Consider the following 14,429-nt stretch of genomic DNA (forward strand, 5'->3'; position numbering starts at 1 on the left):
AGTCCTGGTTTAGTCCTGGTTTAGTCCTGTTCTGCTCCTGATTTAGTCCCTATTTTGACATGTTGTGTACGCAAATGAGTGAAGTTGAATAAACTTCAAAAACACAGAGGAGCTCTCCTGGATCACCTGCTCATGAGATCACAAGGTGGAACAGAGTGTTGCAGGATTACTGAAACACGTGAATGAAACTAAATATCGCAGCGCAGTTAAAAGCTGAAAATAGTTGATTTATCAGAATAATAATTTTGTGTTTAAAGCCGTAATTACCTCAAAAGATTGTAAGAGCAGCACATGAATAAATGAATAGAGAGTTGTCTCAAACTGTGAAGAACAAGTGAAATGTGAACTCTAAAATATCTGACAAAACAGTGTCAACCTCTGATTCACAAGTCACTCACGTCACACGGGGTAGGAGCAAGGAGGAGCAGAGCCAGAGGAGCAGAGCCAGAGGAACAGAATCAGAGGAACAGAGCCAGAGGAGTAGAGCCAGATGAGGAGAGCCAGAGGAGCAGAGTCAGAGGAGCAGAGTCAGAAGAGCAGAACCAGAAGAGCAGAACCAGAAGAGCAGAACTAGAGGAGCAGAGCCAGAGGAGCAGAGCCAGAGGAGCAGAGCCAGAGGAGCAGAGCCAGAGGAGCAGAGTCAGAGGAACAGAGTCAGAGGAGCAGAATCAGAGGAGCAGAGCCAGAGGAGCAGAGCCAGAGGAGCAGAGCCAGAGGGGCAGAGAGTTATCAGTTTGATTGCAATTGAAAATGATTGAAGGATTTGTTGTATTTCTTAAGTTTCTTGTCATAATATTTGCTTGTTTTGGAGTGGGGACGATTAACTGCTTCTTTTGAACACATCCATACACTGAGACACTAGAAGAGGAGAGTGAGAGTTAATATTTTAGGTATTTATCTGTAAAAAGTCAGATTAAACTTGGGAATCACAAGTTGAATCTGTCTCTATATAAACACATTGTTTCCTTGTACTTTTTTCTGCATAAATAGTAGTTTTTACATGAACTCCCCCTGCAGGTGTAGTCAGTCTAGTGCAGTTTGGCTCAGATACGTAGAGATATGGTGCAGTTTTGCGACCTTTTGCCACGCCCCCTTTTGGTCAACCAATCTATGGGCAGCACATCTTTAGTCCCCAACAAATTAAAGCTGCATATTTTTCCAGTGGAGGGTCTGTCACCTGCTCATCTCCATGGAGACAGTACATTAAACTCATCTATCTTGCATTCATTCAATTTCACATTTCACAATTTATTTATTTTTTATGAATACATACTTCCATACAATGAGCAGGACTTTTGACAACCCCAAGAGGGAGACAAACAGGTAGCATAAACATGTAGCCTTTACGAGAAAAGTTCCGCAGTGCATCTTTAAAGCAGCAGATATACGTTTCGCTGTGTTGTCTGGAACCTAGTTTGAATCCTCTTCTGCACAAATCCAAATGTGAGTTGTGGAGGGAGGACAGCCTGCTAGCCCCTGTGTGAGTTAGCGCGTGCGTTAGCTGTTAGCGTGCACGTTAGCTGTTAGCGGGTGACATGTTAGCGCTGCGTCTTGATCAACACGTCCTCGATGAGCCGCTGAAGCCGGAGGTGTCTGGAGAAGTGTCAAAAACAGAAATCTGCAGAAGAGTTAAGAGACAAGCAGCCGGGGAGGGCATCTGACGCACGGGGAGGGCATCTGACACACAGGGAGAGAGGAGGGGAGGGCATTTGACGCACGGGGATTGCATCTTAGTCACGGGGAGGGGAGGGCATCTGACACAGGGGCAGAGGAGGATGGGAGGGCATCTGGCGCACAGGGATATAGAAAGATGGGAGGGCATCTGACACAGGGATATAGAGCGATGGGAGAGCATCTGATCCTGCTTTAATGTCATTTCTTCCTCAAAATCATCACTGTTTTTAATTCACAAAAATGTAAATCACCAAATCTAAGTAAATAATCCAGAGTAGAGTTTTAAACGAGCGCTGCGATAGAGAGATGACTAAAAGAGGAGAGAGTCTTTAGGGAAATCAGGAGCAGAACTAGATCAAGGTCTCACTGTCCTCGGCTCAGTATAAGGAGGTTGTGGGTTAGACTCCTGATCTCTCTGAGTGGAGTACACAGACACACGGACACAGGAGCACAGACCCAGATACTCCACACCACAATGAACGAGACGTTTACCTCGTTTAAATAAATCAAATCTGCCTCTATCTACAGCTGTAAGCACAAGCATCACTACTCATCAATAGTCAGTGATGGGAGAAGTACTCTTTACTATTTTGTTACTTAAGTAAAAGTTCAGATATCAGAGCAAAAAATACTAAAATGAAAAGTGTCACATGAAAAAAATCTACTTAAATCAACTAAAAGGATTAAAGTACCTGTTTAAAATGTACTTAAAGAGTGAAAAGAATAAGTATTTCACGCTGATTTTGAGATAATATATTAAAGCTTCAAATGTAGTGATTTTATATATTTATTTTATTGGGATATGTTAATGAACGGACATGATTCAACATGAATGTAAACACACCATATTACAATCAAAGGCTAATTTCCCTCCGTTGTCCCAAAGGGCTGGGGTCACAAAAGGGTCAAATGCACATTACACTCATTGCACAGTTCCCATTACTGCATCATTCCAAATATTGCACAATCCATTACATATTACACCCACCGCCTTCATATTTTGCCCAGTTTTCCCCATTTTGATACAGATTTGTGCTGAATTTGATTAAACAGAAACAATCTAATCTATCTTTTTTTTCTAACTACTTTTATTTGTATATTTTTTGCCTTTTCAGTCAAATAGTAATAAAAAATACCTTTACTTTTCAGTCCTGTTCAAAAATGTAATAAAGTAAAAGTAAAAAGTATCCACTTAAAAATTAACTTAAGTACAGATACCTACATTTTTTCTTAACTGCATTACTTTGCTACTTTTAATTTGTTACGTTCCACCACTGTCAATAGTGTGTTGTCACGGAGCTTGGTAAATGCCATACTGCTGCATTATAATACCTCATAGGTCAAATGAAATCTCTGTGAGTCTGAGTAAATATGACAGGCGCTGTAATATAGGCCTGATATTCTGTTCTGTTAACAGCACACACATCTTGTCTTGTTATAAATGGAAAAACAAAATGAGGGCTGTCCCATTTCCTCTTGCAGTGTTTTGAGCCCAAACCCTCAGCCCTCGTACTGAAGAGGAGGGGCTACGGGTACAACTGAGTATTAGGATTTGAGCATTAGTACCCTGTGAATGGTTTAGACCTTTGGATACAGTCTGTGTCAGTGTGTGTTGATTGTGTTTAACTTTATAGCGTCAGATGCTATTGCCGCCGATAGATTTGCGGTTGCGGACTTTCCATTAGCATGACTCCACATTGTGCGTCATGTAAATTCAAACGGCATCTCAAAGCAGAGGCATGGGGCTTTTTAAATATGTTACTGTCTTTACGGTAATGAGCTTACATTGTCCGTCGAAGATGACCAATCAGAGCGCAATACATACATACATACATACATGCTGATACTTCCTTTAACATGATTTTTATGGCTAAAAAAAAGAAAAGTCTAGGTGAGCTATAATGTTTATAATGTGATTGGTCCTTAAAGGGGTGTATTTTACTTCTATGGGGTGTTAACTGCTAACACGTAACATGCTACCTTTTATTGTTTTGAAAATGATACATTTGCGGAAAACAACACATTAACAAGTTTTATACGTTTCACTTTCATTTTTGATGGTTTGAGTCACCCCTCCCTTTACTCTCGGCGCTAAGCCACTCACACTTCAGAGCGCTATCACATAATCAATTGAAACTACTGCACATCTCATAAGGTTTGTCAAGTTGTAGTGAATTGTTTTGTATCATGCTTTTTTATAAGAATTGTCACGTGAGAGCATGGGGGTTCTAGGCTCGTGGGCGGAGCATTGTACAGGCTCGTACTGCTAACTGTAAGGAGGTCTTCCTCAGAGTAGTCACGTGATGTTGTGATGTGTCCCGTCAGCTGATTTAAACAGATTTTGGAGCTGTCGTGGGAAGATGGCACCAAAACCTGTTCATCTGCAGTCCCACTTCTTCAGAAAAGTATCTCAGGTGTGTGAGAGTAAAAAAGCCCCCTCGTCCCGGCTTAAAGTCCCGGGCCCCAACTACAGATGGTGCTGTTGTGCGGCCTCCACCGGTAGGAAAACCAGACATGTCACAGTAACAACACATGGCCACTCTGAACTCTGGTGAGCAGTCGAAACACTCAGGAATGAAAAAAAAAACTAAACCTTGGTCTGGAATAATCTATTAAAATTAAAACGGAAGACCCGATGAGCCTCATTGGACTAACCGTAAAGAGGGTTTGACTAGGGCCTGGGAGAGATCACTAAAATACTCAAACATACCCCTCTTTAATATTGAATTAAGAAGTTACGTTAGTGAATACTCTGACTTTAATAAGCCCCAGCATTGTCATTATGTTGTGTCAGTGCTAATACACAGTGTAACATGTTTTTTTTCTTTCACCTGTGTATAACGTCATGTCTTCTTCTCTCCCTCCTCCCTCTCAGTGCCTTTCCGTGAGGCCCCTGCGTACTCAAAGCGTCGCCGCCCCCCTGTGGTCGTCTCGGGTCAGGGCTCCTCGTCCTCCTCCTCTCTCTCTGCTCCTCGCGTTCTCCTTCGCTCCAACAGTGACAATAACTTGTCTGTGGGCCAGTACCAGTCTCACCACCAGCACACCCCGGAGCACCCCCCTCTCTCCCCCCGCGGGCCGTCCCACAGCGGGCCCTCCCATCGCAGCGCTTCCCCCCTCTCCCCCCTCTCCCCCCGCCCCATGCCCAGCTCCAATGGACACGTGGTGGTGCGCACCATGGGGAGGGGGGCACGCAGCCGCTCGCCCTCCCTCAGCAGGCTGGGGGAGGAGAGGAGAGGACACAGACAGCCCAGGTAAGACATGTACACTTAAAGTATATACACTGTACTCTTATTTCTACTTCATTTGGTGCAATAATATCTGCTGTAAATATAAATTATAGTTTACATCAATCAAAGAACAATTTGTGAAGAAAAGTTGAAAAATATATTGAAAATTACAGGAAGTAGAGAGTTTATTAATTGCATTATTATTATTATTATTATTATTATTATTATTATTATTATTTTATTTTATTTTAGAGAGTCCCACACTGATTACATTATTTATATAATTCTGTCAATTTATACATACAACAAAATAAAGGTGCTTTATTATGATTTGTTCAGATATTACATTGTGTACATTAGAGGACTTATGGCCCAAGGTACAAGATGGTTGCTAGGTAACAGTTATGGAATGTGATGTCATGTTTTCAACCAGGAAGTAAAATTTGAAACTTAAAAAAAATGCCAAAATGGGAGAATTTTTAAAAAACGTTTTGAGTAAAATCTTAAATTTAATGATCTTAAGTGTGTTTTAGTAAAATGAGTGCCCTAACCCTGTGAGAGGCATTTTAATATCTACTTCTGGAACTCTCTGTGTGAACTGACTGTCTCTTTAACGTTGCTGGTGTAGACTGCCTGTCCGGGTAATACTAAAAGTGCTTTCTACGCATATTCTGCATGTCTATTCTGCTACTGCTTTGGTGTAAATTGGATACGCAAACACCAAAGAGGTATTTTACTTCTCTGTGGTATTAACTGCTAACACGTGACATATTTAGATCACCATGTCACCTTTTATTGTTTTGAAAATGCTAAATTAGCTGAAAATCATTTATTAGTGTTCTTAATAAGTTTCAATTTTGTCCCCCCTCTCTTTGCTCCCCACACTAAGTCACACCCCCTTCACTGCGCTATCACAACACAACCAGTGTGCATTCCGAAAATGAAGCTATTACACATCGCATTAGGTTTGTGAAGTTGTAGTGTACAGTTTTGCATCATGCTTTTGTATATTTATGGAGAATTGTTGTGTGGGAGAAAGGGTGAAGTAGGCTTGTGGGCGGAGCCTTGTACAAGCATGCACTGCTAACAGTAAGGAGGGTTCGAATAGGGCCCAGGAGAAATCGAGGTGATGTTTTTAATGACGGAACAATGTTGTAACATGGTAGAAAACTCTAAAAAAGTTGATGTTGCGTAATACCCCCCTCCTTAAAAACATGAGCTGCGTTAGATAAATAGCACGAGTCAAAGTCAAAGTTACTGGATTGGTTCTCACTGCTCAAGTCTTATCGCACCAATGAAAAATGTGAATAACTATGAAAACATATGCCTGGTAAGTATTTCTTATGTGTCTGTATTTCTTCCGTGTCTTGTGTATGTGATACTGAAGGGTAAGTGAGTATAGAAAACACTGTGACCGAGCGAAGCCGAGCCAGAGCAGAAAGGAGGACAGCAGCCTCCAGAGAGAGGACGGCTAAAAATAGGTTTATGGTCAAATCTGCAGCATACATAGAACACTGAGGAACGTAGAGGAACGCTGGGGAACGTAAAGGAACGCTGGGGAACGTAAAGGAATCCTAAGAAATGTAAAGGAACACTCAGGAATGTAAAGGAAAACTGATGAACGTAAAGGAACACTGGGGAACATAAAGGAACACTGAGGAGCATAAAGGAATACTGAGGAGCGTAAAGGAACACTGAGGAACATAAAGGAACACTGAGGGATGTAAAGGAACACTGAGGAACGTAAAGGAACACTGAGGAATGTAAAAGAACACTGAGGAGCGTAAAGGAACACTGAGGAGTGTAAAGGAACACTGAGGAATGTAAAAGAACACTGAGGAGCGTAAAGGAACACTGAGGAGTGTAAAGGAACACTGAGGAATGTAAAAGAACACTGAGGAGCGTAAAGGAACACTGAGGAGTGTAAAGGAAGACTGAGGAGCATAAAGGAACTCTTAGGAGCGTAAAGGAACACTGAGGAATGTAAAGAAACACCGAGGAACATAAAGGAATCCTAAGAAATGTAAAGGAACACTCAGAAATGTAAAGGAACACTGAGGAACGTAAAGGAACACTGAGGAGTGTAAAGGAACACTGAAGAACGTAAAGGAACACTGAGGAGCGTAAAGGAACACTGAGGAACATAAAAGAACACTGAAGAGCGTAAAGGAAGACTGAGGAACATAAAAGAACACTGAGGAGCGTAAAGGAAGACTGAGGAACATAAAGGAATCCTAAAAAATGTAAAGGAACACTGAGGTGCATAAATGAACACTGAGGAACATAAAGGGACACTTAGGAATATAAAGGAACATGGAGGAACACTGAGGGACATAAAGGAACACTGGGGAACATGGAGGAACACTTAGGGACTTAAAGGAGCACTGAGGAACATAAAGGGACACTGAGGGACATAAAGGAACATGGAGGAACAAGGAGGAACATAAAGGAATACTGAGGAACATAAAGGGACACTGAGGGAAATAAAGATACATGGAGGAACATAGAGCGCCACTGAGGAACATAAAGAAATACTGAGGGACATAAGGGGACACTGAGGGAATTATAGGAACACTGAGGAACATAAAGGAACTCTGGGGAACATAAAGGAACATTTTAGACTGTGTTCACGTTGTAGAATTTGACGACATCATAATTACTGATAAAGTAATGGGTCATATAAAACACTTTGGAAGATTCACTGCAGCCCTGTTCTGCATAATGGATTTTTCAGAGCTTTTAACAATGTAATAGTTGTTTCCCGTTACCATTTACTCACCCCAAGTTGTATATGGAGTGATTTGTTCGTATTTGGAATGATTTGTTCATGTTTGAGCAATTTTTAATCTCTTATTTTCAAGACGCTATATTGGTGAACGACAACGATTACGTCTTTCGGTTTGAATAATGGCACCACTTTCTGAAGCTGTTGAGAAAAAAATCATTTGACTTTTGTTTATTTATACTGACAGAAAAGATGTTGAGCTTGTATCCTTCTATGTGCCTATGTGTCGGATGCCCTCCCCTTCTCCTGTACCCCTGTGTGTCAGATATCCTCCAATCCTCCTAGATCTCTGTAGTGTTCGAATGAAACGGGGGAAGGTCAAAAGTCTCTAGTTAATCTGCAGATGTTGTGATGTGAAAGGAGAAAGGAGCTTGTCACAGATAGAAACAATCAGGGAAAAAACATTTGTGGATTCGACTTTTGGAGATTTCATAGACTGAGAGAGAACACTGGCTCTGCTCCGTCTGAAAGAGGGACACACATACTGATTTGTGTTAAAAGTAAATATATATATGTATAGATAGAGATAGATGTCCTGGTGTCTGTAGTGCAGGTGCAGGAGCTTCAATATAGAAACATCTAAACGTGGACGTGTGAGTGACAGGGGTAATGGCCGCCCTCACTGTCTTCATCCAGATCATTTCATCCAAATCCAAATGACACCTGTGGTTCTGACAAAATGACACCGCTGCAATAGCAAATAAAAACTCAAATAAAAATATTGTCCTCAAAAAGGCCTTCAGAACAGAAAAAAGCCCACATATCCTCCTGGCAGCGTGTGACCCTGTCCATCACGAGACTATGGACTGATCCACTTTAAGACAAATTAATGTATACGGATTGTGTTTTTACCTCTTTACAAAACATTTTAAAATACTTACAAATTCTTAAAGACTTAAAAATACACAGCTTAACATTATGTCATGTCTAAAGTCTTTATACCTTATTTTTACTGTGCAGTCGTTCAAATTTGTTCCTCACTTACCTTATGCATTCAGAGCATCCTAATTATTCACCATGATGAGTTTATAAGCATTTTTCACAATTCTCAGAGACCAGAGCGGAGTTTTACTGTCAACAACTAGCATGCTAATTTGCACTTCCTGATTCTCGAGCAATAAACCACTTTATAATTAGATGCAGACAGTACACAGTGGACTTATTTTGACCTCAAGATCTGCTTATACAATATATTTGCACTGGGACAAAACATTTTGCTCAAAAACATGGGCAAAAAAAAATTAGATGCAGGCCATTTAAAAATTGAAAATGAATGAAAACCAGTGATTCAGTGTGCAGAGGAGCAGCACCTCATGACATCATCAGGTGGAATGGAGTGTTCTGAGCTCTGCAGAGGGAGAGTGACTAAAGTAAAGCACGACTCTCGCTATGTTTTTGAGAAGGACAAAAATCTAGCATTGTTAACAGCTCAGATTTTACAGATAAGATTTAAATGGCCTGTATGAAATGTGAAAATAAGTCCACTGTGTGCTATCTGTAATTATAAAATGTTTTATTGTTCAAGAATGGAATATATATATATATATATATATATATATATATATATATATATATATATATATATATATATATATATATATATATATATATATATATATATATATATATATATTTAGAGTAGATTTGTTTTTCTTCAAACATGTCATGTCTTATTTTGGGTCTCCATGGAAACCGTAATGACAGTGACAGGAGCAGTGACAGGACCGCCCCGGCCTCCCCCCTGTGTTTACTTTTCTCTGGGAAACATCACCCTCTGTCTTTTTTTCTTTTTCTCTCTCTTTCACTCTCTTTCTCTCACTGCCTTCTCTTTTTTTTCTATACCTCTCACTCTCTCCATTCTTCTCCTCCTACTATAAGCCATCTCTCCCTCTATCTTTCCCCTTTCTCTCTCTCTCTCCTCCTCTCCACTGTCTCCCGGGGCAACTGTCTCCAAGGACCATTTCCTGTCAAAACCCATTATTATAATTTTACAGTATGTGACCGTAGTACTCTGTGTTAACAATATTTTACTATAGTACTCTCTCTGTGTACAGTATAGTGTTGTCACGATACTAAAATTTCAAACTCGATTTTGATACCAAGGAATAAACTCGATACTCAATATTGATTCTGATACGACTATGATAATAAAGACACTCTCTGTACTATGGTCTTGTTATGTAGTACTGTAGTCTTGTTACTGTAGTAATCTGATCTTTTTACTGTAGTACTGTAGACTTGATTCTGTAGTACTCTTGTCTTGTTACTGAAGTACTTTGGTCTTGTTACTGTAGTATTCTGGTCTTGTTACTGTAGTACTCCCATAAGACGTCAGAGATGAGACACATTCAGCCACACTAAAAATATGAAGATGTCGTGTGTCAATTAGTATTTTAAATTATTTATTAATTATTCATACAAGGTGATATCATTAATTTTATTGCAGTTTGAGAAGAACAGAAACAGTTGGTTTAAATCAATCATTAAGTATTATTACTACAAAATATATTAGTAAATTTGCTGCGACTAAACCAGGACTGAACCAGGACTAAACCAGGACTGAACCAGGACTAAACCAGGACTAAACCAGGACTAAACCAGGACTAAACCAGGACTGAACCAGGACTGAACCAGGACTGAACCAGGACTAAACCAGGACTGAACCAGGACTGAACCAGGACTAAACCAGGATTAAACCAGGACTTACCTCATACAGATCTTGCATAAAACATGATTCCAGGTGTAAATAGTTGTATTCATTTATTTTACATGAAAAACACAGCAGCTTCAGCCTTTCTCTCCATCTTTCCCTCCCCCTTTCCTCTCACTACTCTCGCTCTCCTCTCCATCTCCTCTCTCTTCCCTCTTTTTCTCTCCCTCCCTGCCCCCCTTCCTCTTTTTCTCCTTTTCTCCCTCCTCTCCCCTCTCTCCTCTCTCCTCTCCTCTCTCCTCTCCTCTCTCTGCCTCTCCCCCTCTCATGCTCAGCTGTCACATCAGTGTGCCTGGGGTGTTGAAAACACACATGTGAGAGAGTGACAGCTGTCAATCAAATCCCACCCGTCGTCACAGCAACCACCTCCAGCTGCGACCCATAAATGATGTTCCAACACCCTCCTCTTCCCTCCTTTTTTTCCTCTCTCCCCTCCCTCCCTCCCTCCCTCCCTCCCCCTCCTCTTTTCTGTTTCTCCTATCTCTCCCTCTCTCTATCTAGTGCTGTTTTCCTCCCCTCTTTTTCACTCTCTCTGTCCTCCATCTCCCTCTGCTCTCTTCCTTCTCTTCTTCTCTATCGATACTTGTTCCAATGGGTGTCTAGTTTCGATATTGTTTTGGTATTGATTTTCGATACTTTTGACAACCCTACTGTCAACATGTTTTCTCCATAGACTGTATATATAAATGGACATAGCTAGCCTGCTAACAGCCGCGTTCCAAACAGGAAGTGAGCATGAGCACGATTTGGTTCCAATTCACTTTCTATTGAAAAACCGTGGCTTCTCTCTCTGTAACTGCAGCTGTCAGTATTAACCAGCTCAATATGATCCTGAAGTTTTTATTTCACTATTTTGTCCCTAAATCAAGATACGAACATTAACAAAATTTTTTTCTCTGATTGATACTCTGACTTCAGATTAGCTGCTATAACTGTTCGATTAGCTTCATTTGGCTGGAGCCAAACGCTGTGGGTGACGTCACACTCTCTTAGTCCACTTCTTTGGGCAGTGTTTAGTTTCTCTGAGAAAGTAGTTCCCAAAAAGACACACTGACTTTGACAAACTCCAACTCTCCCTTTCTTTCTCCTCTCTCTCTCTCTCTCTCTCTTCCTCCCTCTCTCTCTCTGCTGGGGTCCAATTATAGACTCTGCTCAGCTGCAATTAATCAAGTACCATCCAATTATCACCTGGACATGTGTGTGTGTGTGTGTCTGTCCACGTGGACAGAGACACTTCACCTGTACGTGTGTGTGTGTGTGTGTGTGTGTGTGTGTGTATGTGTGTGTTTGTGACTTCACCTGCATGTGTGTGTGTGTGGGGGGGGGGTGGACACTTCACCTGTGTATGTGTGTGTATGTGTGTGTTTGTGACTTCACCTGTGTGTGTGGACACTTCACCTGTGTGTGTGGACATTTAGAGACACTTTTGTCCTGAGTTACATAAATGAGGTCAGAGCACTTTCTCTCTTTTCACACTTTTAAAATGCATATAATCTTGACAATTACAGTGATAGAAACATGTTTTATCTTCTCTCTGGAGGCCTTTGTAATTTCACATATTGCCTGATGTTTTAAATAATGCCTCGTGTTTCTGTGTTCTGTTGAAACTAATTGTGAATCTCAGTGGGACTCTCCAGTCTTTAAACATGCTGTTTGTCTCCATGGAGATGTTTTTGCTTTGCCTGTAATGTTGGATTCTCACAGTGAGAATGGGGTCACCTCTCCACAGATCTGACCTATAACTTACACAGAAGAAAATATATTTACTTCTCTGTGTATCAGAAAATACATGTAAAATGACTTCATGTGCTTTCGTTTAAATGGGTGTAGTGAGGATTTGTAAACAGTAGGTGTAGTAGTCATGGCGCATTGTGTCCACTTGGGGGCGCTGCTTTCTCACGTTTCTCTCTTTCTCCTGGACTGTCATAAAAACACATGAATAATGAAAATATGAGCACACACACACACACACACACTGCTGTTTGGAGAATGTGGCTGTGATTATCAGGACCAGGACTAAGCCAGGACCAAACCAGGACGGGCAGGCTGGAGATGTGTCCACGATAAACCATGCATCCATTTGCAGATAAAGTTCAAGTCCGTAGGGCCGACTCAAGACTAGAGGGGGGCTCAGTCAGGATAGGGGAGGGGTCATCCAGCCACTTTGTGATTGTCATATGTTCCAGATCTTTGAAAATATAATTACTTACAGAATTCTGAATACCTTCATTAAAATGTATTTTCAATACATGGTCCAATCGGTGTACTGTATTCTAAACATTTGTACAGTAAACAGGGAGGTTGTCTTATTGACTGAAGCAGTACCATGTTTGTGTGGATTATGCCAGCAAGTACTTTTCGTATTTTGAAGTTGAAGGATATAAACAAAAGCGTGTGAAGCCTGAGGTGGTTAGGGGCCCTTCAGACCACTGCTGTCACTGACAGTACTGTACTGTGTACTACACTGTGCACTGTCCACTGTGTACTGTGTGCTGCACTGTGTACTGTGCTGTGTACTGCACTGTGCACTGTGTACTGTGTACTGTGTGCTGCACTGTGTACTGTACTGTGTACTGCACTGTGCACTGCACTGTGCACTGTCCACTGTGTACTGTGTGCTGCACTGTGTACTGTACTGTGTACTGCACTGTGCACTGTGTACTGTGTACTGCATTGTGTGCTGTGTACTGCACTGTGTACTGTGTACTGCACTGTGTGCTGTGTACTGCACTGTGTGCTGTGTACTGTGTACTGTGTACTGTGTACTGTGTACTGTGTACTGCACTGTGTACTGTACTGTGTACTGCACTGTGCACTGTGTACTGTGTACTGTACTGTGTACTGCACTGTGTGCTGTGTACTGCACTGTGGCTCTGTGCTCTGAGCTTCAGAGGTGTTCACTGTGTGTCCTACAGGGAGATCTGTAAAATGTATTTATTTTATATCCTCATTCATTTCCTTCATATTAATCATCATAATTAAAAATATCCACATTTAATTAGAATGAGTAGCACTGGCTTATTCAAAATAATGAGATCCACAGCTTAAAGACGCAGTGACTCCACTGCGTCTCTGTAGAGCAGTGAATATTTGAGTTGACTTGTTCCTTCTTATTTGTCTTGTGTTTTCTGTGTGTTTCAGTCCGAGTGGTCGAGCAGACGGCCCGCGCAGAAAACTCTACAGCGCCGTCCCTGGCCGCCATTTTGTGGTGGTGCGACCGTACAGCGCCCAGGGAGAGGGCGAGATCAGCCTGAGCAAAGGAGACAGGGTCAAAGGTGAGTCTCCCTGTGTGTCAGGTATCTCATTTGTGTCAGATGCCCTCCCTCTGGACTACACCAGAATCACTTAAACTGAACTATGAACTGTGAATATCCCTTGATTTTGAATAGGTCAATATGAATTCAACCAACATTTTATCCAAATATAACTCTGATTTGAGTTTTATTTTAAGAGATATTATAAGAAGATATTTGGATTGTGAAGCGCATGAAGACGTCTTGATTTTAAAAGGACAAAAATTATTCAAAACCCAGTCACATTTTCATATTTCCTGCTTTTTCTTAAATGTGGAATAGTTTGCGTTCATTTCTTAAACGTCAGTGTTAGTGAAACATGAGCTGAGTCTGGATCAGCCACTGCGCCTCATTAACTCTATTATCTGAGATCATTTATCGCTGTGACTGAAGAGGCCTCGATTCTTTGTGGTGTTGTCATGATACTGACATCATTGGTTTGGAAGATATGAAAATACTTGTAAAAAAAATATTCAATTATTTTATTGAAAATAAAATTGACTTTTTAAAGAGCAAGTTACACGTTTTACACACATACATGGACAGTAAAGAGGGAGTATTAGGCAAAATGGACTTTTTGGAGCTTTCTACCTTGTTATAATGTTGTTCCCTCATCAAGAACATGGCTGAGGAGGTTTTAGATCCATAGAAGATACCTCCTCTTTAACTGTGTAATGATGACTTGTTCAGTTTTGTGTCTGATTTCATGAATATTAAATCTTTCAGTGACATTTAATCAA

At 41.0% G+C, this 14,429-nt stretch overlaps 1 protein-coding gene across 1 annotated transcript in view; it reads left to right on the top strand.

Annotated features, from left to right (window-relative positions):
• shank2b (SH3 and multiple ankyrin repeat domains 2b) overlaps nt 1-14,429 on the top strand; it is a 130,745-nt gene that overhangs the window by 58,891 nt on the left and 57,425 nt on the right. Inside the window, exons 12-13 of the mRNA XM_055229816.1 lie at nt 4,550-4,925; nt 13,538-13,671. Of these exons, the coding sequence (XP_055085791.1) occupies nt 4,550-4,925; nt 13,538-13,671 (510 nt within the window). The remainder of the gene's footprint in view (nt 1-4,549; nt 4,926-13,537; nt 13,672-14,429) is intronic.

This window comes from Periophthalmus magnuspinnatus, chromosome 3 (genome assembly GCF_009829125.3).
Source record: "Periophthalmus magnuspinnatus isolate fPerMag1 chromosome 3, fPerMag1.2.pri, whole genome shotgun sequence".
Lineage (NCBI taxonomy): Eukaryota > Metazoa > Chordata > Actinopteri > Gobiiformes > Gobiidae > Periophthalmus > Periophthalmus magnuspinnatus.